The sequence below is a fragment of the Opisthocomus hoazin genome, chromosome 1 (genome assembly GCF_030867145.1).
Source record: "Opisthocomus hoazin isolate bOpiHoa1 chromosome 1, bOpiHoa1.hap1, whole genome shotgun sequence".
In the NCBI taxonomy this organism is placed as follows: domain Eukaryota; kingdom Metazoa; phylum Chordata; class Aves; order Opisthocomiformes; family Opisthocomidae; genus Opisthocomus; species Opisthocomus hoazin.
Window position 1 is genome coordinate 51,002,040 of NC_134414.1, and position 23,696 is coordinate 51,025,735.

The 23,696-nt window shown below is 35.9% G+C and overlaps 1 protein-coding gene across 16 annotated transcripts in view; it reads right to left on the reverse strand.

Moving 5' to 3' along the window:
• The window catches only part of MYCBP2 (MYC binding protein 2), a 204,760-nt gene that overhangs the window by 9,844 nt on the left and 171,220 nt on the right, over window positions 1-23,696 (reverse strand). For 14 of the 16 annotated variants that reach the window (XM_075423340.1, XM_075423377.1, XM_075423326.1 and 11 more), the window contains 19 exons: window positions 22,613-22,782; window positions 21,588-21,832; window positions 20,713-20,880; window positions 19,892-20,049; window positions 19,264-19,463; window positions 17,909-18,058; window positions 16,015-16,175; window positions 15,241-15,397; window positions 14,359-14,583; window positions 13,593-13,658; window positions 11,183-11,422; window positions 10,946-11,044; window positions 9,877-9,957; window positions 8,362-8,628; window positions 5,265-5,548; window positions 4,870-4,966; window positions 3,200-3,319; window positions 1,310-1,411; window positions 814-942 (listed from right to left, as the gene is read on the reverse strand). In XM_075423340.1, coding sequence (XP_075279455.1) covers window positions 814-942; window positions 1,310-1,411; window positions 3,200-3,319; window positions 4,870-4,966; window positions 5,265-5,548; window positions 8,362-8,628; window positions 9,877-9,957; window positions 10,946-11,044; window positions 11,183-11,422; window positions 13,593-13,658; window positions 14,359-14,583; window positions 15,241-15,397; window positions 16,015-16,175; window positions 17,909-18,058; window positions 19,264-19,463; window positions 19,892-20,049; window positions 20,713-20,880; window positions 21,588-21,832; window positions 22,613-22,782 — 3,119 coding nt within the window. The remainder of the gene's footprint in view (window positions 1-813; window positions 943-1,309; window positions 1,412-3,199; window positions 3,320-4,869; window positions 4,967-5,264; window positions 5,549-8,361; window positions 8,629-9,876; window positions 9,958-10,945; window positions 11,045-11,182; window positions 11,423-13,592; window positions 13,659-14,358; window positions 14,584-15,240; window positions 15,398-16,014; window positions 16,176-17,908; window positions 18,059-19,263; window positions 19,464-19,891; window positions 20,050-20,712; window positions 20,881-21,587; window positions 21,833-22,612; window positions 22,783-23,696) is intronic. The other 2 variants (XM_075423419.1, XM_075423305.1) reach the window with 1 other exon arrangement.

Below are 23,696 nucleotides of genomic sequence, written 5' to 3' on the forward strand. Positions count from 1 at the left end.
AAAGGACCACAAAAAACACAATAGAAAAAGTCACTAGAAAAAGGAAATGTTCAGTAGTTTCAGAAGTAAAGGCATCTTCAACATTAATTTCAATGAGAGAAAGAAATATTCTAAGGAGAATGGAGTTTCAGGTTTAGAGATGAAAAGGGTAAGAGAGTAATGCAAAAGAGCACTAATTAGCAGATTACAAAGCAATCTGTAATAACTCATCTAGGGAAGTCAAAGAGGAAAGACGTTTCAATCCTCGAAACAAAACTAAAAGAAATCAGGAAATTTTCAAGCTTATGGATATGACAACATACTTCTCTGCCAAAAGACGGTAAAGGAGTATTGAAAATTAAGAGAAGATTGACGTAAGGGAACCAGTAGGAATATTTGCTATCAAGTGATCCTCCTGGATATTCAAAAATGCGTATACATTAAAAATGAAGGGATTGACAAGCACTGACTCATAGGACAGAAGTAGTAAAGGAGATAGAATTTAACAGGAACAAAGAACCAATAATAAAGTCTACACGGTTCCTAGATTCTCCTAAAAAACGTTCCTAAACGATGTTAGGACAAGAGACAAGCAAGCTGATGTAGCGTAAGAGTTAGAATTAGTGACTGCTACATGATTTTCCAACCTTCTTCAAAAGATAAAGGATGAGAATTTAACTAAAAACAACTAAAAAGAATTAATCGAAACTTATCTATCCCATCTGAAACATAAAAGAAAATACCGTTTTCAGGTTTGGTTCTTGCTACTGCCTTTTGCTTATATATTCATTGGGGAAATGCAGTGCATACAACACGGTGTCATGTATACTCCACCTGTCTCTGATGAGTTTTTGTTCGCCGATGGAGGTGAAGGAATCTGTCACAATCCGTACACAAATTCCCGCAGACATTACATAAAATGATTGCAGCAGTTTCACCATCATCATGGTTATCACACATTGGCTGAAAAAAATCAGAAAAAATATGAAATAATTGTGTCTCTTAAATCTCTCATTTCCTTTCAGCATCTGTTTTTGTTCTATGCCAGTCATCCTCCCCAAATTAATAAGGGGGGATAAAGAGCTTGTTTAGAATATTAATCTTTAGAATAATCAGTATCTAAACAATTACTCCTGGACACCAAAAAGCCCCAATTTAGTACATCAGTCCTTCTGATATTGTTCATCTTGTATTTTGTGTGATGTAGCAAAAATGTGTTTTTCAGCAATATAGTTGAGACATCACTTCAACTACTCTGAGAAAATATTTATGTGGTTAAACAATGGGTTAAATCAAAATAAACACAAAAAGGTATGATTTTCAGGCTCACCATCTGTTTCTGTTGTCCATCCTTTCCCATCCATCTTCCTGAGGACAGTCTATCAACATGGTCCTGATCAAGTACACAGAGGGATGCTAAGGCCAGCCACAGCTATTGAAAGGCAAGGTAGAATGAATTGTTTTAGAAATACTAAAAAACAAAACAAAACAAACCCCAAATGCTAAAAATATAAACTTTGGCAGACAACATCACTGTTAGCTGCAAACTGTATCATTGTTAACTGAAGCCTGCCCATAAAACTCCAGATTTTTATTTTCCAGAAGAAGTCTAGCACAGAATAAAGTTTTTTGAACTTTTGGGGACTACCTTGTTTCTTTCAGGTATGTCACTTTATGGTCATAAGTACAGTAGTTAGCACACAAGAGAGAAACGGTGAAGAAGGATCAATCAGAGTATATTACAGAGAAGTATGGCAAAAACAGACTTGCATATCACTTCCAGACATTGCAGGCTTTGGAGGAGAAGAAGAAATTCAAGGATGCAGACTAATAAATAAAAAACCCCACAAATGCCAAACCACAGAACTTTAGCTCAATGAGATTGGTTTCCCTAAGTTTTCTCCTGGCTGCAGGGGGCATTTGCGATTACCTAGAAAGGGGTTCTGAGCTAACTGTTCTTCAGAGGAAGCCCTTCTCTCTTCCTCTCCACTGACTGCAGTGAAATCCTACAGAGATGAGCTACATGAAGGCAATTTGTTGGCAGGCCTGCAACCCAAACCAAAATGCACTCGACAGCTGCATTCTGCAATAGGTTTTGATCAAAGGTTTGATTTGAACAAAATGGCTTCAATTGAAAAACCAAACCCAAAAGATTTTGGGTCTCCCCGCAGAAATGCACACCTCCACGACAGAATTAAGTTCATTCACAAGGAGAGCCGGGCTGACGCTCAGGGCTCTGCTGAGACCTGACTGAACCACCACGGTGACAGCAGGAGCTCGTGGTACTGCGAGAGCAGTGAATATACGAGTAAGGGGACGAAAAGAACAACTGGCACAGCCTTTTAAGATGGAAAACAACACGAGTGTCAAATGCCTGTAACCATTGCAAACCTCTTCTTTTACACGTAATTATTATGCTTGAGAAGCCAAAATCTGTACTCCCTAAGATGGCAGGAATGTTGTAATTTACAAGTATACTTTTCGTGGTATTTCAAGCAATATATTAAGGTTAAGTAAGTCCAAATTTCTATAAGGGAGTGACGGAAGAAGTAAAGACAAAGGAAAAAAAAAAATCCCCTCCCACCCCAGGTAAATAATAAAGGGCTCACCAAATGATTTCTCATTTTGAGACTAAAACACAGGTGAAGCTTAGCTTAATTGTCCTAGCACAAGTTTGTTACTGAGTGTTTTCATAATAGCCTTGAGATGTGGCAGCTGATGACCTAGAAGTCAAACCACTTAAAATAATCGTGTAAAGAGCTGGAAAAAGACAGCTGATGCATACTGTGCAATTTTCCACACAGATGATCTCATAAATTTAGTAAAAGGCAAGTATCACAAACTTAAAGCAGAATTACCTCAAGGATAGAACCCCAAATGTATAAGCATAACACTTATTCTTCATTACTTGGGAGGTACCCAAGATACCTATTTAATCAAAATTCAGTTTTTACTAGAGTATTTCTGCCACAAAGAATAAAACTCAATCCGCTGTGACACAGCGAAAGCAAGACTTTTATTAGGACAAACAGTGCCTCAGTTAGGATACCTGCCCATTATGCACAGAGCTAGATGTGGAGAATATAAACCGTATACTGTATGCATTGTTTCCTGAAACAACCTGTATAAGGAAGTTTTTTCTAAAATATAAGAAGGCTCTTGGATGGGCTCTTACTACACGTTTACAATGAACTAATGTTAAATTTAGTAAAGTTCTTACTCTGGTTGTTGCAATGCATCTCACTGGCGATCTGTATTCTTCTTCCATTTTGGTCAGAGCTATGATGGTTTCAGCAATAGCATTCTTTGTTACACGAGACCAAGCTTCCGACAGATGACCCTGTTAAATTTATTACAGCTTTTATTAATATTAAGAATAACTAAAACTGTAATTAGAGCTGCTACAAGCAACATCAGGTTAGGATCTCAAGTCAGAACAGAAAAAGAGGAAGTCACAGATGACTTTGACAAATCAGGTGCTTTCAAATCAGACTGATCTGGTAAAAATGAGCCCTGAAATACTCAGGTGGCTGACTGAGGTAATCACTGAGCAACTAGTGGAATAACTAAATTGGGATAGGTAGAGGGCATATGGTTTGAAGAATGGAAGGGTATATTCCATTCAATATACCCTCCCAAAGTACAGGGACTTTGGGAGTCCACAGCTCCCCCCGCAGAAAGAAAGATGCAGAGCTGGAGCACAAAGAAGTGACTGTGAACAACACAGATTACAGCTGGTTCCTAGAGAAATCAGCTCCACTCGCCTAGCTTGGTCTTCCTGAGTACTAGCCACAGTTTCTATATTTGAAAGAAATAAAGAGGAGTACACAGGCAACATCAGAACATACTTTCGAAACCAGCCTTAAAGATTCTGAGCCTATGGCACTGACTCATACCCTAAAGTTCCCAATTCAGAGACTGCTAAATCCTTAAATTCTTAACGTAATCTCTAAATTTCTAAACCTCATGCTAAAGGTAACAGAGATAATTGAGTCTCCCTGGACTCTAAAAAGGAAGCTACAGTGACTAACTCCAATGTAGGTACCTACACATTGCAAATGTTGAGAAAGTTACGGGAAACAAATCACACTTGTAACTCTTGCGAAGTGGCCAGTAAGACTGATGCCACGCCAAAGCTGAGCATACTGAAACAGCTTTCAGAAGGCAATCACAGAGGAAAATCTGGGTCATTTAGAGCATCTCACTGAAACAGGTACAGAACTAAGGAAAACAAAAACAACCTCCCAGCTCAACCCCTTTCCCCTAAACGTATACAAAACCTATTTTTTTGTCCAATATTGTTTCTGGGAAATAGCTGAATGACTTTTCATCAAATTCGTCTGCCAAAAAAACTTGCCTGAAGCAGATACAGCTATGGAAAATTTCAGCCCAGATGGTTAAAGTAATAAACAACTATAAATGTAGATTTTGCTAAGACTGAAAGAAATCAATCTTAACATGCAGTCTTAACCAGAAACTCCACATATAAAATCCACATACGGTTAGTGAAAGCAACATTATTATCTTACTCCACAGACACTTTTTACCTTTCAGTTTGAGTTCTGAGTGCTCACGACTTAAAGAATTAGGCTTCTAAGTTAATAATGTAGAAAATGACAATTACTGTTTACTTCTTAAATTTCTGGTACAAGTGACTTATTTAAAAGCTTTTTTCAAAATTGGATTTCTGTTTAGCAGAATCATAACTTGGTTTCTGCTGCTCCTAGGCCTAGACTCTACCCAGAAGACTATACCTTTTTCATCTTGAGACCAACTCACATTTAACAGCTCAATGCAAAACTAGCTATAATAGGAAGTAATGAAAAAATGTACTATTCATTATCAGAATCATCTGAATATCCTCCACACATTTAAAGGATAGAAACTTACTGCTGCCATGTCTTTAATGAGTTTAATAATGATCTCTGAAATCTGTGTAGGTGTTGAGCCCTTCATCCACCAATGGCTTTCACCTCGCCGAATATAGCTGCAACAGACACATGGTGACACATGAAATAAATTCAAGTAATTAGTTACTATTTGTCAAAATCCACCACAAAGAAATAGTGCACATATTGGGCATACAGTACGTTGTGGGGTTTTCTTCTTCTTTTTTTTTTTTTTTTTTAAATCAAGCTCACTAATAACATGACTCATACTGTCAAAGCATTATACAATTTTTTCCATTTATAAAACAAAAATTATAAAAGACAACATAACTGACTTCAAAGAATGTAATTATTTCGTACCTTTAGCTGAAAATACATACATATTTTTAAACAAACCTGGAATTGAAGATCATTGGAAGCGTGACTGTAGTAACTCCTTTGCCTGCAGTAGTGCCAGCTGTCCCTGTTATAGTAGTTCCTTTGGCTTTCAGCTGTACAGTGAGAGCTTTGGCAATGCATCCCAAAAACATGTCCAGGATACCTAGTTTATTCCAATCTCCTTTTTCTGTTGAGTGAATGATATCACTTATATCTGCTGGTGGAAGAGACTTCACTCCTGTAATACTAGCCAGGCGACTAGGGGTTACCTCAGGCAAAACACGTCTCAGTAATGATGTTACCTGGAAAACAGAAAATCACAACACCACAATTCTTACCAAGACAGCTGGAGTTTTCAAGCAAAATCAAATAAAGTCTTTTTTCTTCCTCACAAGTTATTTCAGCAAGAAGGATTGAATCACTTTCTGTACTTAAATCACACTTACGAGAAGTTCTGTAAGGTTTCTACCTTGCTTTGAAACATTTATTAATATACTCAGTGAGACAAGGCTGAAGAGTCCAGAACCAATCTCACTCAAACAATACTTAATCTTCATATAATAATAAAAATATGCTTGGTACCAGACTTACGATAACAGCGATACAGATGTTTGTACAACTCTGATTTGCTTGCATGTTACAGACACATTACCCACTTTGCATATAATCTTTAGATGTCATAAACTCTCTGGTAGAACAGTTAGAGACACTTCAGACTTCTGAAAAGAAAGTACTTACCTTGAGATACTGAAAATCATGATGCTCCTCCATGTTACTCTTCCCCCCTCCTTCAGTTTTCCTTGCGATACTCTAACTGGAATTTTTTGAAATGGAAATCTGTGCCAATTACTCTGGATCTAACAGGAGCTGTCTTGAAATCATATGCTTCAACCTCACCAGCTGGTGAAAATGGGGTTGAAATTGGGTATGTCATGCAAAGTTTGGTCTAAATCAGGATGTATGAAAGCTTAAGTAGTTAATATTTCACATCTAATTTCTCAAGCCTTCAATGATCTCTTGTAAAACTGAGAATTACTAAGCAGGGTACTATCTGCCTCCAGGCAAGTTGAGATGTGACATTGCAACAGTTCAGAAAATTGGAAAAAGAAAAGTAGAGAGTACAAGACATAAAAACTTCTGAAACAGGAACTAAAAATCCACCTAGAGAAGGCACACCAGCTAGCAACAACAAGCTAGTGCATTAGCTGTACTAAAGCACGTATTTTATACATCTATATATTTACATTGTATTATGTGCATATAAATACATGTGTACTCAGACAGACAACGTTCAAGTTGAGAAAGAAACACACATTAAAGCTCTACCTGAGGATACCAAGAGTAGAAAAGAATTGTCTAGTTCCACACTACTACACTCATAGCCTGAGTGTAAGAAAGACGCTGAGGACTCACGCCAGATCAGTAACAGACACTGACAATTTAAAACCTCTGATCTTACCAATACAGGCCATACGGGCATTACATATGCACAATGTGGAATATCCAGACAACACCGGCTTTTTAGGTCCCGTCCACTCGATAGAGATTTAACCATGTTCTACTCTTTCAAGGTCTAATCTCACCCAGTGAAGCCTCTGCTTCATCTGTTACGACGTTTTAGCGAGACAGTCATTAGTTATTCCGTAATTCCAGTTGTCACTGGGCCTCGAGGTCAAACACAATATTAAGAGGGCAAGAATTAACGATGGCTGCCTCAAATCATGCAGGTATTTACCAACATCTGGAGCATACGCAGCATATACATACAACTGGAGGTAACTGTGTAGTGCTCTCAGACCCTTTCCCCATGAAGTGGCATGAGATCTTACTATAAAATAAGCAATCACCTCACTAGCTTCCTTCCACACTTGAAAATGTCACTGTTTTTTATATAGAATTCTTATTTGCAATAAATAAATAAAACAGTTTTTAAACTTCATACATTTGAGAAATGGGAAATTAACAGCTCTGGTATTTAAAATGAGCACCTCCGGTTCTTGCAATTATATGTAATAATTCTGGACGATGCTGTGCTTCATAAATACAGTAGACAAATGCAACACATGAACTTTAAGAAGTTGCTTTTTTGGAATGTAACACATAACACTGGTCTAAATTTAAGTATTGCCAGTCACAAGGCAGTGCCAACTTCAAAATCTGAACTTTCATCTTAGAAAAAAGAATTCTTAGTCATTGCAACAGAAAGGAAAGACCTTACAAACTGAACATACGTAACAGGACATGGACAAATCTGTTGAAAACATCAGCAAGTGGGTTACTGTGAAGTAAGATTCACTGAATACTGTGAAGTTCAGATTCACTAAAGATTCATTCACAACATCACTCCAAAACAAAGGCCGTATGTGGACACACAAAATGACTAATTGCTCTTGTGCATCCTGTTTCATTTCAGCAACAACCTGCCAAGCACACGGTATGTCCCTTTGATGTATGGTTTGAGAAAGCAGTTTATCCTGCCCTATCCAAAATCCTGCAGAATATGGAAAAGAAAGGTGAACAGTGCTATTACTCAAAGCGTTTCAGAATAGTTTGCTGATTTAGGTTCACGACGACATAAGTGTTAATTAAGCAATTTTGGGTTCCTACATCTCAGTTCTACCTCTTGGAGACAAAGCATTAAAAACTTACTCAAAAGTGAGTTTATTTTAAATTCATAACTGTAGCCTTCATTGCCTTCAACACTGTTTGTACTTCCTGCAAACAGTTCTATACAGTCAAATTGTGGTGGTGCTGGGGTATATATGCATTTATACATCAAACACACTAAACTTCGCCCAAACCAAACAACTGACACTTAAATTCCAAAAGGAGATTCTGTAATTCGGTTTTAGATGTTCATAAATTTCTGTTTGCCCTCTCCTCATGACTGCAGTAACAAAATGTGGTGCTTTATTTACAGTTATTCCCTATGTAGAACACAGGGATGATCCGAGTATGATTGCCAAAACATTTTTGAAGTGAAAACACAAAATTACGTTTCACAAAAAAAGAAAAGTTCAAATACATCATCAAATACTATCACATGCACAATTACAGGCTTCTAAAGACTTTTTAATAGGAATACCAAGATAGACAAGAAACAGTTAGCAATCACCTGTCTCTGCACCCTGGGAGAAGCAGTGTGTAGTAATGAGAAGAGATCCTGGAGCAGAGTCAGCTGCTGGGCCAGATATTGCCGGCCCACGTTGGAACCGCTCAGTGCCAGAACCATTGACAGCAGCTCAAAGCAGTAAGCGTCAGAAGAAGCATCTTCATCGTTGGGCTGCGAGTTGGCATTCTCTTTGCTAGAGATGGCATGCTCCCATTCTTCACGCACACGGGTTGCTTCCATTCGTATGGCCTGGACTATATGAGCACACACCTATCCAAATAGAATCCAAAGACAGAGTAACTCTTAAAAACTTTCGGAAAGTGAAAGAGATTGTGTTTTATGTACCTCCACAACTATGACTCAAATGGAAAGTCGGTGAAATTTGGCCTGAGCTTAAATTACTTTGCAAAATAAATTCAAATGAAGGATAAAATTTAGATTTTAAATTTAGAGTAAAGATTAGATAAAATTCTTTAGAATTAAGATTTAGATTTAATATTGATTTTGCTCAACTCTGTTCTGGAAAATGTCATTGAAATAATGCAGTTCCTGCCTTTTTGTTTTTTTACGTAGAATTCAGGTTTAAAAAAAAAAAAAATCCACACAAAACCACCCAAAGAAATACATTTACTCAACATCCATATAAGAAAAGGCCTTATTAGAAGACTTAAGTCTCTTGCTTAATTTACTGTTCAGGAAGCTTAAAAAAAAATTTAGAAACCATGCTTTCATTTTACCTATAGCATGTTAAAAACCACATTTAAGAGATTTTAAAGTTTGCTAAGATGGGTGACAAAAAAGTAAGTTCTGCACGATTTACTAATCTAACAAATTTCAGAATGAATCTAATACCTCTTGTATTACTGTGAAAATCTGTACAGCAATGTTTGTCTCGTGACAGGTGATGGTGAAGACAAAAGATGCTTTTGTTTGTATATTAGAAAATTTAAGTATTCAAAAAAAGGAGAAAACATACTCTAACTACTGCTTTATGTTAAGAAAAACAAAGACAAGTAACAAAACCACAAACCTAAACTTTCATTAACTGCAGGAAAGAATTATTTAAGAATCTGTGCACTGGTTATCTTTTTAGGATTAAATTTGATCAAACCTAAATACTTTTTTGATGACAGAAATGGGGAGAAAACATGCAAAATTAAGAATCTAAACCGTCAATGAATCTCTCCTAGAAATTTGAGAGGGTCTACTATTATGCTATTATCAGCAAACACGAATTAGTACCATTTACAACTCAGTTCTAAAACTTTTCTTTTTAAATTGAGACTACTAGGATACAGTTTTTTATGCTATTAAAATTGATTTTTTTCAGTGTCAATTTCAGCAGATTTTTTTATATAAAACACACACACACACTATTTAAAATGTAAACCAAAATTTGATTATAAAGAACAACAGAATAACACTTGTAAAGTGAAAGGTGCTACATTCACTGAAAATGAACGTATTTAGTACAACACACTAACATTGAATCCTCTCAGCATTTCAGAATGAACAAACCTGCTTCTGCAAATTTGTCAGTTTGCTCCGGCTGAATATGATCCCTACCATGTGCTCCTTCAGGTCTGCATCTGATGTTGCCTTCATAAAAAGCATATTTAATATTAGATCAAGTATTTCAAGAACATTTCCTAATTACTGTAGCAATTAACCTGGAATATCATCAAACTTTGCTCTAAAAGTTTGTAGCTTTTTATTACACAGAAATAAGACATATCAGCAAGATCAATTTAACTATGGTTAATAAACACCTTTTAGATGTATTTACTTTCTTTTTGTAAGAGGAGACTGGAGCATGCAATAAAATAAAATAATCAATAAGCAAAACAAGTGAAATCTAATTATCTGAGATTCAGCCTCTTCATGTAGCTTAATACAGTCACTGATTAAGTCTTTGCAAAGCAGTGCATGGAATATACTTTCCAGTTTATGTATTTCACAATAAAAGAAACGGGGAACCCACAATTAAGTCACCACACAACAGGCGTAAGAAAGGTACACTTTTACAGAATGAATCATTCAGTCATGGAACTTACTGCCACAAGGTACTGGGTAGAGCAAAACCATATATAATCCAAAAACTATCTTTATCGAGGACAGTCCAATTTTGGCTATTAAACATGACAGTCCAGATACAGTGACCTTTTCAGGAACACTTCTTAAACTAATCCTGGCTGAGAAGACAGGAGAATATACTAGGCAAAAAGATACTAGTGCAGTTTCTCACTACTACTTCTCTAAGCATCAACAGAGCCCCTCTTACGGCACAAGATAACAGGCAAGAAGGACTTTCAGGTTGACCATTACTGCAGGTGTTAAGTAATTCTGTAATTAATTGCAGGCATAATTCGTGCCATCATTGCTACGATGTTTCCATTAAACGCATATGTTCCAAGTATAGTTTACTAATAAAAAAAAATTAACGATAATTTTTAAAAAATAAGCAGTCGTGACATTTCTCTTCTGTTTTGATCTGAAAACGATGTAGCTTAAGACATAGGACAAATACTGAAAATCATCCTGGATCATTTTTTCAGCAAAGTATTATTGATAGAATACAAATAAATACATTGTGTACTTTTTCTTCTCCTTCTGGGGAAGACAACAGCGCTTTTTCTTCTTGTTCTGGGGTTGGCTCAGCATCTCCGGAGATGAGTTTTCCAAACACCTTGAAGAAAGACAGTGACGATCAGCTTATCTCAAAGACAAACTTGTGCAGATGTGACATTTCACATTGAAACATCAAGCACTGAAATTCTACAATTTGTAGTAACTTTCATCATATAACACATCATTAAAATCCCACCTGGGATGTAATAAGTCTGAATACTCGCAGTGTCTCAGATTCACAGTTTCTTTGTTGAGCTACACTTGCAGAAATCTGGCCTGCTATTTTAATGCTTTCACCATCTTTCCATCCAAGAATTTTCACTTGTCGAACTCTTAGTGTGTTCTCCGGACCCTTCAATTCAATTTTGATGATGTGATTGTCACCCCCAGGAAGTTCACTCGTAACCCAGCCAATATGTCTTGAATCCAAGTCTACCTATTAAACAGGAATATAAAGATGGGAACTGACATTACATCAAACAAAAAGTCACCTACCTCCAAAACAAACCCATGTTGTATCACTGGAACCAACAGAGTGTTTGCTACGAAATCTTCATCCTGAGCAGTAAGACTATCATGTTTAATTATAAAAGTATTCAATCTCATGAATTCAGATAAAAAAATTCTCAAACTTAAAACAAATGACATGTAGCCATTTATTTTTTGTCTTTAAAGCCTATTAAAAATAGTGGCTTATCTATCCCTTTCATCCTTAAGCAACAGTTCATATATTAAAAAAAACACTTTGAACTAACATTTGCTCACTAGTTTTGATAAGACAAAAAGCCGCCATAATTTAACTGTAAATATAACACACAATTTTCAGTAGTTAAGTTATTCCATCCCTGTTCACATAAACCCCTGCCAAAGAAATTTTAACTCTGTGGAAGTCAATGTCTGATTATGCTTCTATCCTTATCAAGGGATGCAGGACTTAATAATTGTAAAAAAGACAGATGAACTGTATCAAATTAATCTTATTTTAAAATACATATGATTTAAAAAAAGAGAACGTAAATTATGTTATAGGATTTAAACTGTCATGTCACTACTGGAAGCCAAAAAACGATAGGGTGCAGTGCCCCACATCGCTGCTCAGAGCAACCCGGGTGGGACCAAGTGACACCTGGCCCTGAGCCAAGTGAGCCCTCTCTCGTATCCATGGGCTCATTTATAATCAAGCTAAAATTTGTTCTTCCCATTTCTGTGCTAATTCTCAGTGTCTGAGCAGCAGACAAGATGGATTTTTTTTCCTTTTTTAAAAAAAAAACCCATGAGACAGGGTATGCATGAGTTAGTGTATGGTATGTGGGTGTGTTTGAAGATTAAAAAAAAAACAAACACCTATTGGAGAAGCCTCAGAGGACTGTGAAGCAAAGCTGAATCAAGTCTTGCCTGTCATCTGGGAGTGAACCATCCCTGGAAAAATGCCTGCGCACTGTGTTTGAGCAGACAGAAACACGGCCAGTGAGCAAGCTAACAAGCTGTATCCACAATCATGAGATTTTGTATCTACATATATAGACTTACAGAAAAATACATACAAACTTTATACCTGTCTACGTATATACACACATTCACACTTCACTGTTTAGTACGAGCCCACTGCACCAAAGTCTTGTTTCTTCAGATCTGCAACGTCTTTTGGAGCTGTGTCTTTGCCTTAAAAGCTCTCTGAGTATATGAGGTAGAGAAAAGCAAACCATCCCTCTGTAGTAAGACAGTGCTGCTTCTTGCAGGACTTTACCACTGACTGTCAATAATCCAAATAAAAAAGTTTTGAACCCAGAATGGTAACTGCCTGCTTCAAACCTTAAATATCTTTGATTGGTCACAGAAGTGTCAAAATACAAACCACTGTTCTCTGTGTAAAAATCATGCATCTATCATTTGGCTTAGCAACAGAAGTACAAAGACTGAATACCCTGCTCAACTTGAGTCTCTGGACAGAAGTCTTCAGCTACCCAAAGCTGAGAACTTAAAATGGCAGGGTGAGGTGTGTGCTATAAACATGTGCTAGACCATGTAACTAGAACAACTCGTGCTGAGGGCAAATGATTTGGTTTCTCCTTTCTCATGGTGTCCTTCTACTGCTAACTCTTAAACTGCATTTCGCTGATGAAAAATGATTCCATGAAGCAGATAAAAGGCAGTGACAGTGCAACACTAAGAAGGCAGGCATCAGAGTATCTAACAATGTGCAATATTACTTAATGCAATTATTTCAGGTATATTCAGACATAAGTATCCTAAAAGAAATTGAATGGCTTGCTGGACCTTACAAAATGCAACCTACACAGTCTTTTTGGGAACTTTCTACATGATCACTTATACTTTCAGCTGTAGTAATTAACAAAAAAATATCTAAGAAACATTTTGTATTACCCTGTTCTGTTTCAGTAAAAGAGTACAAGTTTGATCAACACTCAGCATATAAGAATGAATTCTGTCATTAATAATACAGTATTTTCCAAGAATACGATGCCTGATATTTGTAAAATAATTTATCTACCATAAGAAATGAAAACTATTTGCCTAAAAAATTTCTGCTATATGCAGCCAAAAAATGACAGCAATTTTTCAATGTTAACTGTAAAAATGTTTACCTGCTTTATTCTGCAGAGATCTTCTACTGCCTTGCCCGTTAGGAAGGTCATTGAAGTCACTTTGTTCTGCAACAGACAAGCAAAACAAGAACAAAACACTTCAACTGAGGACCATCCTGACTATTTCTTCTGTATTAAGAGTGTACGTACATAAAAGACAGACAAGTTGTTTCATTACGAAAAGAATTCAAAAGTGATCAAAACCAAGGGCAAAGAATTCCAAAGCACAGCTCTCAAACAAGAAAAAAAACGTTCTTTGTATTAAAAGCTGTAGAATCATTTCATTAGAATCATTAAGGTTGGAAAAGACCTCTAAGATCATCAAGTCTAAAATAGTAGTTGAAATAAAGATACATTTGTAGTATTGCTGTATAGATTAATAAACATGAATGTAGTAAGTCTAGAAAATCATTTGGATTTTATGAAAACAACTTCTTCAAATGTTTCTACAGAAATTGTGAGCAGGAAAAGTAACTTCTGAAATAATTAAATGCTTGAAAATGCATCGAAATGGAACATGCCACAGAGAATTAAGTTTCCCAGTCTTAGGTTGGAGCAAACTGCAAATTTAGTTGGATAGATCTGATCGTCTCAGGTACTGCTTTCAAAACCACAGGAATCAGAAACTTTACTTTGAAATGTGAGCTTCTGAATTAGAATTACAAACTGAACTGGACAAAGAAAATGTTGGTTTCTGACTGATAAATACATACAGCTTTGACTATGCACCTTCAGTAAGACACATTTCATCTCATTGTCCTCTTACCCCAAGATCTCTGGAATTATCTACATGAACACACACATAACGTGCATTGATTCCTTTTACACAGTTAATTGTGATGTTTTTAGTTTTATTTTTATCTTCATCTCCTGACTCCCAGAATGTTTCTGTAGATCCATCTGTTAAGCTACCAATCATGGCAGGTCGGCTTGATGTTTTAATGTCAACAATGCTGGTCAGGTCTTTTAGACAAACCACTATGCACAGTTCCTGTGAAAACAAATGAGACCATTTAAAATATCTGAAACAAAGTTCAAACACAGGGATTATTTAAAAATTTTAAAATCATACAGACATATCTGTTCTGAGGAATATGGTCCCTGAACTAAAGACGACATTTTTCATTTATTGGTTCAAATTATTCAGTTCTTTAAACCAAAGGAAATATTAATGGCTAACAGCAGAATACATTAGTAAATGCCCGAATGTATTAATAAATGGAAGAAAACATAAACACTTTAGAGATATTCATTAGGTGTACTAATTTGTCCTCTTCAGAATAACAGAAGAAAAAAAAGATATAAGCAAGCAAGAACTGGAAGCACGTAGCATTTAAAGAATGAACTAACACTCAACGAACCAAATGAATTAACTAAATGAACTATAAGAGATCCCTAAACACTTTACTTGCAAACAAGCATTTGCAAACATAGCTGCAAAAATTAGGTTTGAATGATCTACTGGCTAAGGGACAATATTTGAAAATGTAAAAGCTAAATATGAGAACCTGAATACCAGCAACAAGATCCCAAACTGAGACATATTCAAGAAAATACGACATTGTGATAAAAGATGTTTTAACTCAAATAGAGTGATTAGGCTGTTCACAATTGATCTCTGCTTCTGAGAGAGAGGTGTAATACTTGCCTGATTCATGACTTCAAAACCAGACTGAATACTGATACTAAAACTCTCTTCACTATCTCCATCATCAGATTTAGACAAAATATTGTTGATATGATGAAAAACATTGCTTTGGTGCAGGAACTGGTGATCAGATTGTTTGAATTTGAGACTCCAGCACCTGAAAACACATTTAGTGGATTTTGAAATTGTGAATATTGTTTAACACACATAACCTACCAGTGAAAATATTACATTTGTGTTTTCAAAATATTTTCTGTAATGTTTTCCTTTAACTTCAAATTTTCGCAGGATCTTAAGTTTTAGTATGCACCATTTTGAGGAAGGCAGGAGTAAACTTTTCTTAGAATCTTAACAGTTAATAGAATCATTATTATTCAATTTGCATCTTTGAGACAGAGAAATTGTTTGAATTTTTTCCTGTGTGAGAAGACTATCCAGATGACAGATGTCTGAGAAAAAGGTATTAGACTATCATGCACATACACACAGATACTACCATATTATTCAACAGTATGTATTTTTTTGAATAGAATAAACAGTACCCAACTTAGGAGCAAACACGTTTTTCTCTACGAAGGCCTTTATATTAGTATTTGTATATATAAACACAAACATACATCTTTTACATATACCTTTCCTATGAGTAAGGATAGACATGCTCCTTTTCACACAGGCATATAAAGTTGTTCCAAACTTCCTACCTACATTGCAAAATAATTTCATCCACAATGTTACGTTTCCAGCCTTTTAAGAACTGTCTTAATTTGTGCTTACCTTAAGGCCATTTGCTGTAATGCACTTCCACTGGGAAGGGACATCATAAGATCAGAGATTGTCTGGAGGAGGCGATGAAAAGTGTGGGGTAATGGGTGAGCTGCTTCGCCAGCAATCACTATATCTGACAGAGGATGTTCACATACTCTTGTGTCTTTCTCCTAAGATGCAAAGCAATTTGTATGTTATTAATAGACTTACAGACAAAAAAGATTACACAAATGGAAATAAAAACATTTATGATACTTGGTTTAAGAGTAACTGCAACAATCCTACCATGAATGTGAACTTCAAAGCGGTTCCTGTCAAAGAATTTGTATAATAACAAGTTATACATGAACACAAAAAAAAAAGAATTTGGGAAGTACACTGTATACCACCACATATTTCTCATGACTTAAAAGATGTGAAACATTACATTGTAATAATCTGAAAACAAATGAAGAAAACAACAAATAATAAAAAAATAACATATTCCATCTTGAGCAGCAAAACCAGCCATAACAAACTTGCTAATTAAGCTAAGATTATCAGCTGCTTTATTTCATTAGACTTGTGAAAATCGCGTTTCTTAGTTAAGGTATGTCAGTATCAGAACGGCTGCGCATTGGGAGCCATGTTCCAGTGGGCAGAGGACCAAAGAGGGTGGGGGCCAGTGAGGTGTGTTATGGGGAGGGGCAGCAGAGAAAGAGAAGGAGGTTCTGATCACGGTATCCTATTTCAGCAGACAGGGAAAGACTCATCTATGAAGGATACAAACTGTTTCCTCTGCTTCTTTTTTAAAAGAAAATCTGATCCTGCGTGAACCACAGAACCCAGCTGCATGTCCCTAACATACTGACAGCCAAAGCCAGATTCAAACTCATTACTTTAAACCCATTAAATTGTCTATGTACGTTCTTGCAAGTAGATTTCCAAGGATCTCTACTGCTTGCATGCCTAGAAAAGCTGTGGTGTTATTTAAAATGCATTTTAGGCACATGTTTACCTAGACAAGAATCATCAAACCAGATATTTATCTGTACTTTCCTGGAGGGTGTAATGTGGTAAAGTATACTCAGTATATGAAGTGGGAAGCATGAGATTGAACTCTACAGTAAATATAATCAATTATTCAGAAAAAAAGTTCACAGCTTAGGTAGTCCCCTTCCCCACAAGGATCTTACCTACACAGACAGCATCCTGCTCCCCGCTGTCTCCTCTGCAGCTTAGCAATTCTTGCATTTTGTTTTGCTTTAGCAAGGTCATTGCCCTTGAACCTACATCTTCTTCATTAAATCATTTATGGTTCTAGATTCCCATCCCCCATTTTTACAGAATTCATCACTAGGATTTCTCACCTTCCCCCAGTATAGTAAAAGAATATGTAAAAAAATTCCACAGAAGCAAACGAATCCCAGTTGTGGAAAAGCACCAAACTGCCTTGGATTTATTACATTGTGTACATATATTTACATGGGTATTTTTATCATGTGATCAGACTACTGAAGGAAGATGTTGTGATTTGAATATACATCACCGGAATGATATTTAACAATCAGCAGAAAGCTATTGCCAGCATCTCGTGTGCCATAAAACTATTCATCCTAGCCAAGTGACCAAGGGGAATTTTTTAAGTCCCCTCCTTCATAAGGTCAAAAGAGAAACAGCATTCCTACCAGAAGTGGCGTATTTTAACATTCCTTTTTAACATCCTTTACCTTTCAGTCAATAATTACCACTCATTTCGAAGTTGGATTAGTTTTGGTTTTGTTTTGGTTGGTTGGTTTTGAGGTTCTTTTGTTTGTCTTTGTGGGTGTCTTTTTTTTTTAAAACATAATAAAAATATTTCTAAATTGACTACAAAATCAACAGAGATACTGTGTTTATGAAAGGAATGTTGAACCTCACTTACTTGTTCTGCATTTTCTTTATTTGATTTATTTTCTTCATCCTCCTCTTCTTCAGGCTCTACAGGGGCAGGAGTCAGGGAAGCCACAAAATGCCATAAAATATCATGAAGAGAAGTTGTTTGAATGACATTACAAAGAAGCCAGTTGAAAGCCTAAAACAAAATACACACAAAGACTTATCAATTGGTTAGGCAAACCTGGAGTAAAACCATTTCTTAAACCATTTATTTTAGGAGGTGCACTGATGCTTTTGGACAGGCAAATAACAAGGCAGAAGTCTTCACGACAGACACATTTCTCTGTAGCTAAAAACAGTTTATTACAATGACATCTATATTACAGGGGACACAGCGAAGTAATTCACAAATACCATACACAAAACAAAGTTCTTTGAAAAAAGCTTTAAGGATGAAAAAGCGAAGTTCTTGTGTATTTTCAGAGATTATTACAGGACGAGGTGGCAGCACTCCTTACTATTCAGATTGGTTAACAAAGTAAAGATCCTTCTTAATTTAGAGCTCTGTAGCCTGAGATTTGGCTTCCTTGTTTGGTCTCTGCCATCGACTGAACTAATCAAAACAATTCAGCCACTTAAAAAAAAAATCAACATAGTAGTGGGAAAAAAGGTTTTAAAAAATTGTAACATTCTTATATTCTTCTAAAAGCTGCAAGACTTCTGTGTGTTCACGTTTGGAAATATGACGGGTGGTGCTTAACAGTAGAGGTGTGTTTTTTACTTTATCTGAGAAAATCCACCTATATTTTCACACGCTACAAATAACTGAGAAACACCCATTCTCTATACAAGCTCAGAAGAAACTTCACTAAAGCTTATCTGAAATTTAAAAAATAGGCCTCACTGAGGATGCCTCTTACAGCTTTTATTGAAGCTACTGATATTTAATAGATCTTTTGGTCACTCATTCACTATCTACATAACAGGGGTAGCATTCACCCATCTCAGAAGGAAGTTGTGAAATATCTAGACATTACCAGCACCAGAACAGCTCTAAAGAAAGAATACTCAGTCCAAGCTTTGACTAAGGAATGGAAAGTAAGACCAGGAAGAGGCAGAGCAAATGAGGAGAAACCAGTATTTGTATAACTGATTTTTACAGCCTTAATAGAGATTTTCTATATACAACAGATATACTGTTGAAGGTTTACAGGTAATACTTTTGTATTCATAGCTTTTAGAATTAATAATACACGTAAGTGAACTTTCAGAATAGGTTTACCGCGCATCACAAAATTTCTGTTTTGTTTTTTAATCTATAGAAAAATTCTTTAAAAAATCTGAGACAAAATTTACAAATATCTTATTTTAATCATACAAGACCCATTAGGATATTAATACCTCCATGGCAAAGACTCGGCAAGCAGATTTCCGTAAGGCTTGTTTCATTGCTATTTCAAGTCCTTCCAGATCATGATGCTGGATTACAAATGCCAATACTGGCCACTGGAAATTTCTCTCTCCTTTGGAAAGAGAGCTGTGGGCGGAGATTAACCGAGAAAGTTCAGGAGATGGATGTCTCAGGAGAGAGGACCCCACTTCTATTCAAAAGTATAAAAATATGCATACATTAGATTCTTCGTGCATTTTAATTTTACAGCCACAGTAAAAGCAAAAAGCAGTAGAGCAATTTTAGAGTTGACATTTTTGTTCATTTTTAATATAAGAAAATGTGTTAAAAAAAGCAAAGTGGAAAAACGATGCTTCCACTGAGAAAGAAATTACCACTTTAACTTTTAAATCAAGCACAAAAGGTGCACCACAAATTTCAGAACTGCAGTAATTCCCGAGCCATTCTTAGGCTAATTCTGTGCAGATTACGAAACAGCTAATATATATTCATACAAAAAAAAGGCATTACATGTATTTATAAAAAAATTATACTTGTGTACAGTTTCCAAGATGTACTGCAAATTCAATGCCATATCCTCGAATATTTTTTCACTGCTGCTGATGTCTGTGCTCTTACCCGCATCTCCACTGTTGACTCGTCTCCTAGGGATCGCCTTTACACGTGCTGGCAAAATCGAGTGCTGTTTATCATATTCTGATGCAACAACCGAATATGATCTTTGAAAGACTGTACGCTTCGCAAGATCTGTATCTGTTATTGGACTGGTTTCCAAGCTACAGAGAAATCAGTGAAGTTATAGACCCATTAACAAATATAGAGAGTATACTTGAATTATACATAAATATTAAAGACACATTCATTTCATAATGACAATGCTACTACTGCGTGAGAGTTTGTCTTATGTACCTAATAACTGTTTAAATGCTGGAAAAGAAGGAACACTTATTAGAAATACACATGGTGAAAAAGCATGCAAGTGCTTTATAAAGATATGTAATGACGTACATGGTAAGTTCCAAGAATTCAGGAATTTTTTAGAGAGAATACAAACATTCAGATCATGCCCGAATTGAAGTTTCAGACCAAATTTGCCCTGAGAATGCACGTGAAAACATCTAAGAAGTGAATTTTTAATATGCAAGCCAACTGAAATTTAGAACTTTAGGTGAAACAAAAGTTTCTAACATCATTAGCCTTAAAGCCAATTTTCAATTGCTACAGCTGCGCCTCTGACATGTTTTACTCCTTACCTTCAGTGGACTTCTTACAGTCTGCAGAAGAACTCCCAGTTTATGCTGTCCCTATAGGCCTCAGGAGACCATGGTGTCCACAGTTTAAATAAAGAAATAAGCAATGTTTTCCTTTTTATTTTTTTAATTGGTGGTATGCTAATGCTTTAGCGTTTGTATGTAGTACCTAGAATTACAAGGAATTACCTTGGGGGCATAGATTTCATGTTACTCTCTGGCTCTTCAAAGACGTTAGGGCTTGCATCAGGAGTAACTGAGATGTACGGTGCAGGTACTGAAGTTGAGCGCAGGTACCTCATCTCATCCTGGAAAAGGTTGTCATCCTGGTAGCCAGCAAAATTTTCATGATGATGCCTACATCAAATTAGATTTTCAAATTAAAATTAAGGATTACCAGTTCTTGAAACACACACATACACAAAAGTCCTTTGCCAATACATTCAGCCAGCCAACGCTATTAATTTACTCCTCATCTAATGCATTTAAGCTGGTTGCGACTTACAGATGTTAGTAGAAAACATAACGGCATTTTCAACTAACAGGGAGTGGGGTTCATTCTTTGCTATCTGTTAGTATTTTCATTAGATATTTCCATTATGTATTTTAGACCCAAATGTCTATCCATCATAAACATGAGACACTACAGTGAAATCTACTTTGAAATACCAAGTAAGCACAAGTCTTCTGGTTTCCTTTCTAAGATTTTTAACTGTGAAAAGAGAAAAGTAGCACATAGGTCTGCTACTAACACACCAAGATAAACTAAAATTAAGGAGATTCTTTAGGAAATTCTAAATTCTTTCGACGGAAACTAAACTGTTTTTAAAAAATATTTAGCATCCAAAAGCTAATGCGTGTGTATTTGACCCTTGGAGCAAATTCAGTCTAGGAAACTGAACTAGAGCAAGGAAACAGAAGAGAAAGAAAAACAAAGACCATAAAGAATTAGGAAAGTATGTATTTTTCTATGTAAGTTTTAGTTTAGTTTGCATACACATTTTTATCCAACACTATAAACAGATGAGTATTAAAATCAATATTTGTAAATTTCCTTTAATTACCTTGCTAAAGTCTGTAGATAGAGACATGGCATTTTAATAGGAAAGTCTTCAGAAATTCCTTCTTTGACACTGGGAAGTTGGGACTGGAATGCTTTTGCAGGGTGATAGCAGAGGATACTGGGCTCAGCAGCACTACTCAGCGACAGTAAATACAGTGCATTGGCTTTAATCACTTGATGAGCCTCCATAGTTGGCAAGGCACGAGGAGTCTTAACTTGCATTGGTTTTCTCCTAGATTGTTTAATCTAGAGAAATTTTAAAAAGTGTATTGAAATTATACTTCATCACAGAACAAGCTGACAATGTCACTTATACTAAAGTCACTTCATTCTTCCTGTTATAAAATGATGTTTTCTATTACAAAATGCCACTTCTATTATTTTCTTAACTTTGCAAATTTTTAATAAACAGCTCAAAGTTTTCATGCTTGCCTCAGGATTAATTTTCTGTGGAAAAAGTTTCAACAAATTTAGTTTCAAAAATAAAGTTGAATTAGCATTGTTCTGTTTATCTTAAAACCTCAACATATTTGCATACTGTAAGCAAGAATTTGAAATTGGTCATGGAAGACCAATATAAGAACACCTTTTGTACAGTTCCCATTAAAAATTGCTCTTTTTTGCCCAGTGTTTGGCATCTGTATCCAATCATCTGGATGATAAAAGAAGTGATACACATATGAAGTTGAAACAGTACTCATATTTCAGTAGACAAATAAAAAAAGTCAAACTGACACATACTTGTAAAAAACTAGGTACTACATCCTGTGCTGCAGTTGTATTGGGATAAAAAAAATACAATTACATTACAAATTTCAAAACGCTACTGTTTGAAGAGAAGAAATCTGGTCAGAAGTAATCAGCAAAGTTTCTATCTTATTACGTTAAACCTATCAATGACAAATATTCCTTCCAAAATTCTGAAATTCCAAATTTTTTAAACTGGCCCTACCTTGTTTTCAAGTTGTGAACACAGTATTATTAAGTGGATAGAGAGCTAAGCATATGAGAAACAGATAAAAATACCTTCTCTCTTGCTGCTGCTTGCTTTTCACGGAGATATTTTTCTCTGCATCGATCGCAAACCAAATACCAAGTGCTTCCTCCAATACCACCATCACCACAATTACCAGCCCATCCTCCACAGAAGTGCCCAATGCTATTATAACCTTGGCCACCTGCATAACGGCCACAACCTATGTCAGGGGAAAAGATGAATAAAACTTATTTCAAAAGGATTATTATTATTATATTATTTATTCCTGTAAGAGAGGGATGGAGAGGGGGAAGGAAGACGCTTGTCTTTTCCTGGCCTAATTTCTTCCTTTTCTGTATCTCTGAAGGGATTAAAAATCCAAGGTACATGTCCACGTGTCCCAGCAATACCCAAAGAATCCAAACACACTGTAGTTCTCAAGTGTTTATTATGAACTTGTCCAAAGCATCAGCAGCTCCCTATTCAGACAGCGAAGTGACGGTAAGGTCAGTATTATATGTCAGCCAACATTATCTATAATTTAACAAACAAAAAACCTTCCTCCTGTCTAATAAAGCTTAAAAGAGAATGAAGTGCATTCCTTTGCCAATTACTGTTTTTCAGAAAGATTCAGGGCATTGATAATTGCTGAATAATAAGGCTCCTTTATTTTGCTTTAACTTTGCATACAGTGCTAAAATGAGTGCACACAACATCAGCCTGAACTAACTGGCAAAATTAGTTATGTTTACAAGCTAGAAAACACAGAAATCATTTTGTCTTTAACAAAGCAACTTATTAGTAGCTATACTGAGCTAATCCCCTCTATTAGTGATTCCTTTTCTGAAGAAAACACAACTTCACATACCTTTTGAACTCAGTTGACTAGCGAAGATAATGTCTAGCTAGCACTGATTTACCTCACTTTCCTAAAATTTCACAAACTCCTGAAAAAAATTCAGGGACCCACATAAAGAGGCAAAATAGCAGACTTGGGTTACATTTTGTAATACAACTTGTCTAGAGACCCGAACTAGATTTTTTTTTTTTTTAAAGATACATTTTAAACCAAAAACATTAAGTCACTGATACCCTGTGCTGATCCAGCAGACAAATAGGTTTTCTACTCTTCAC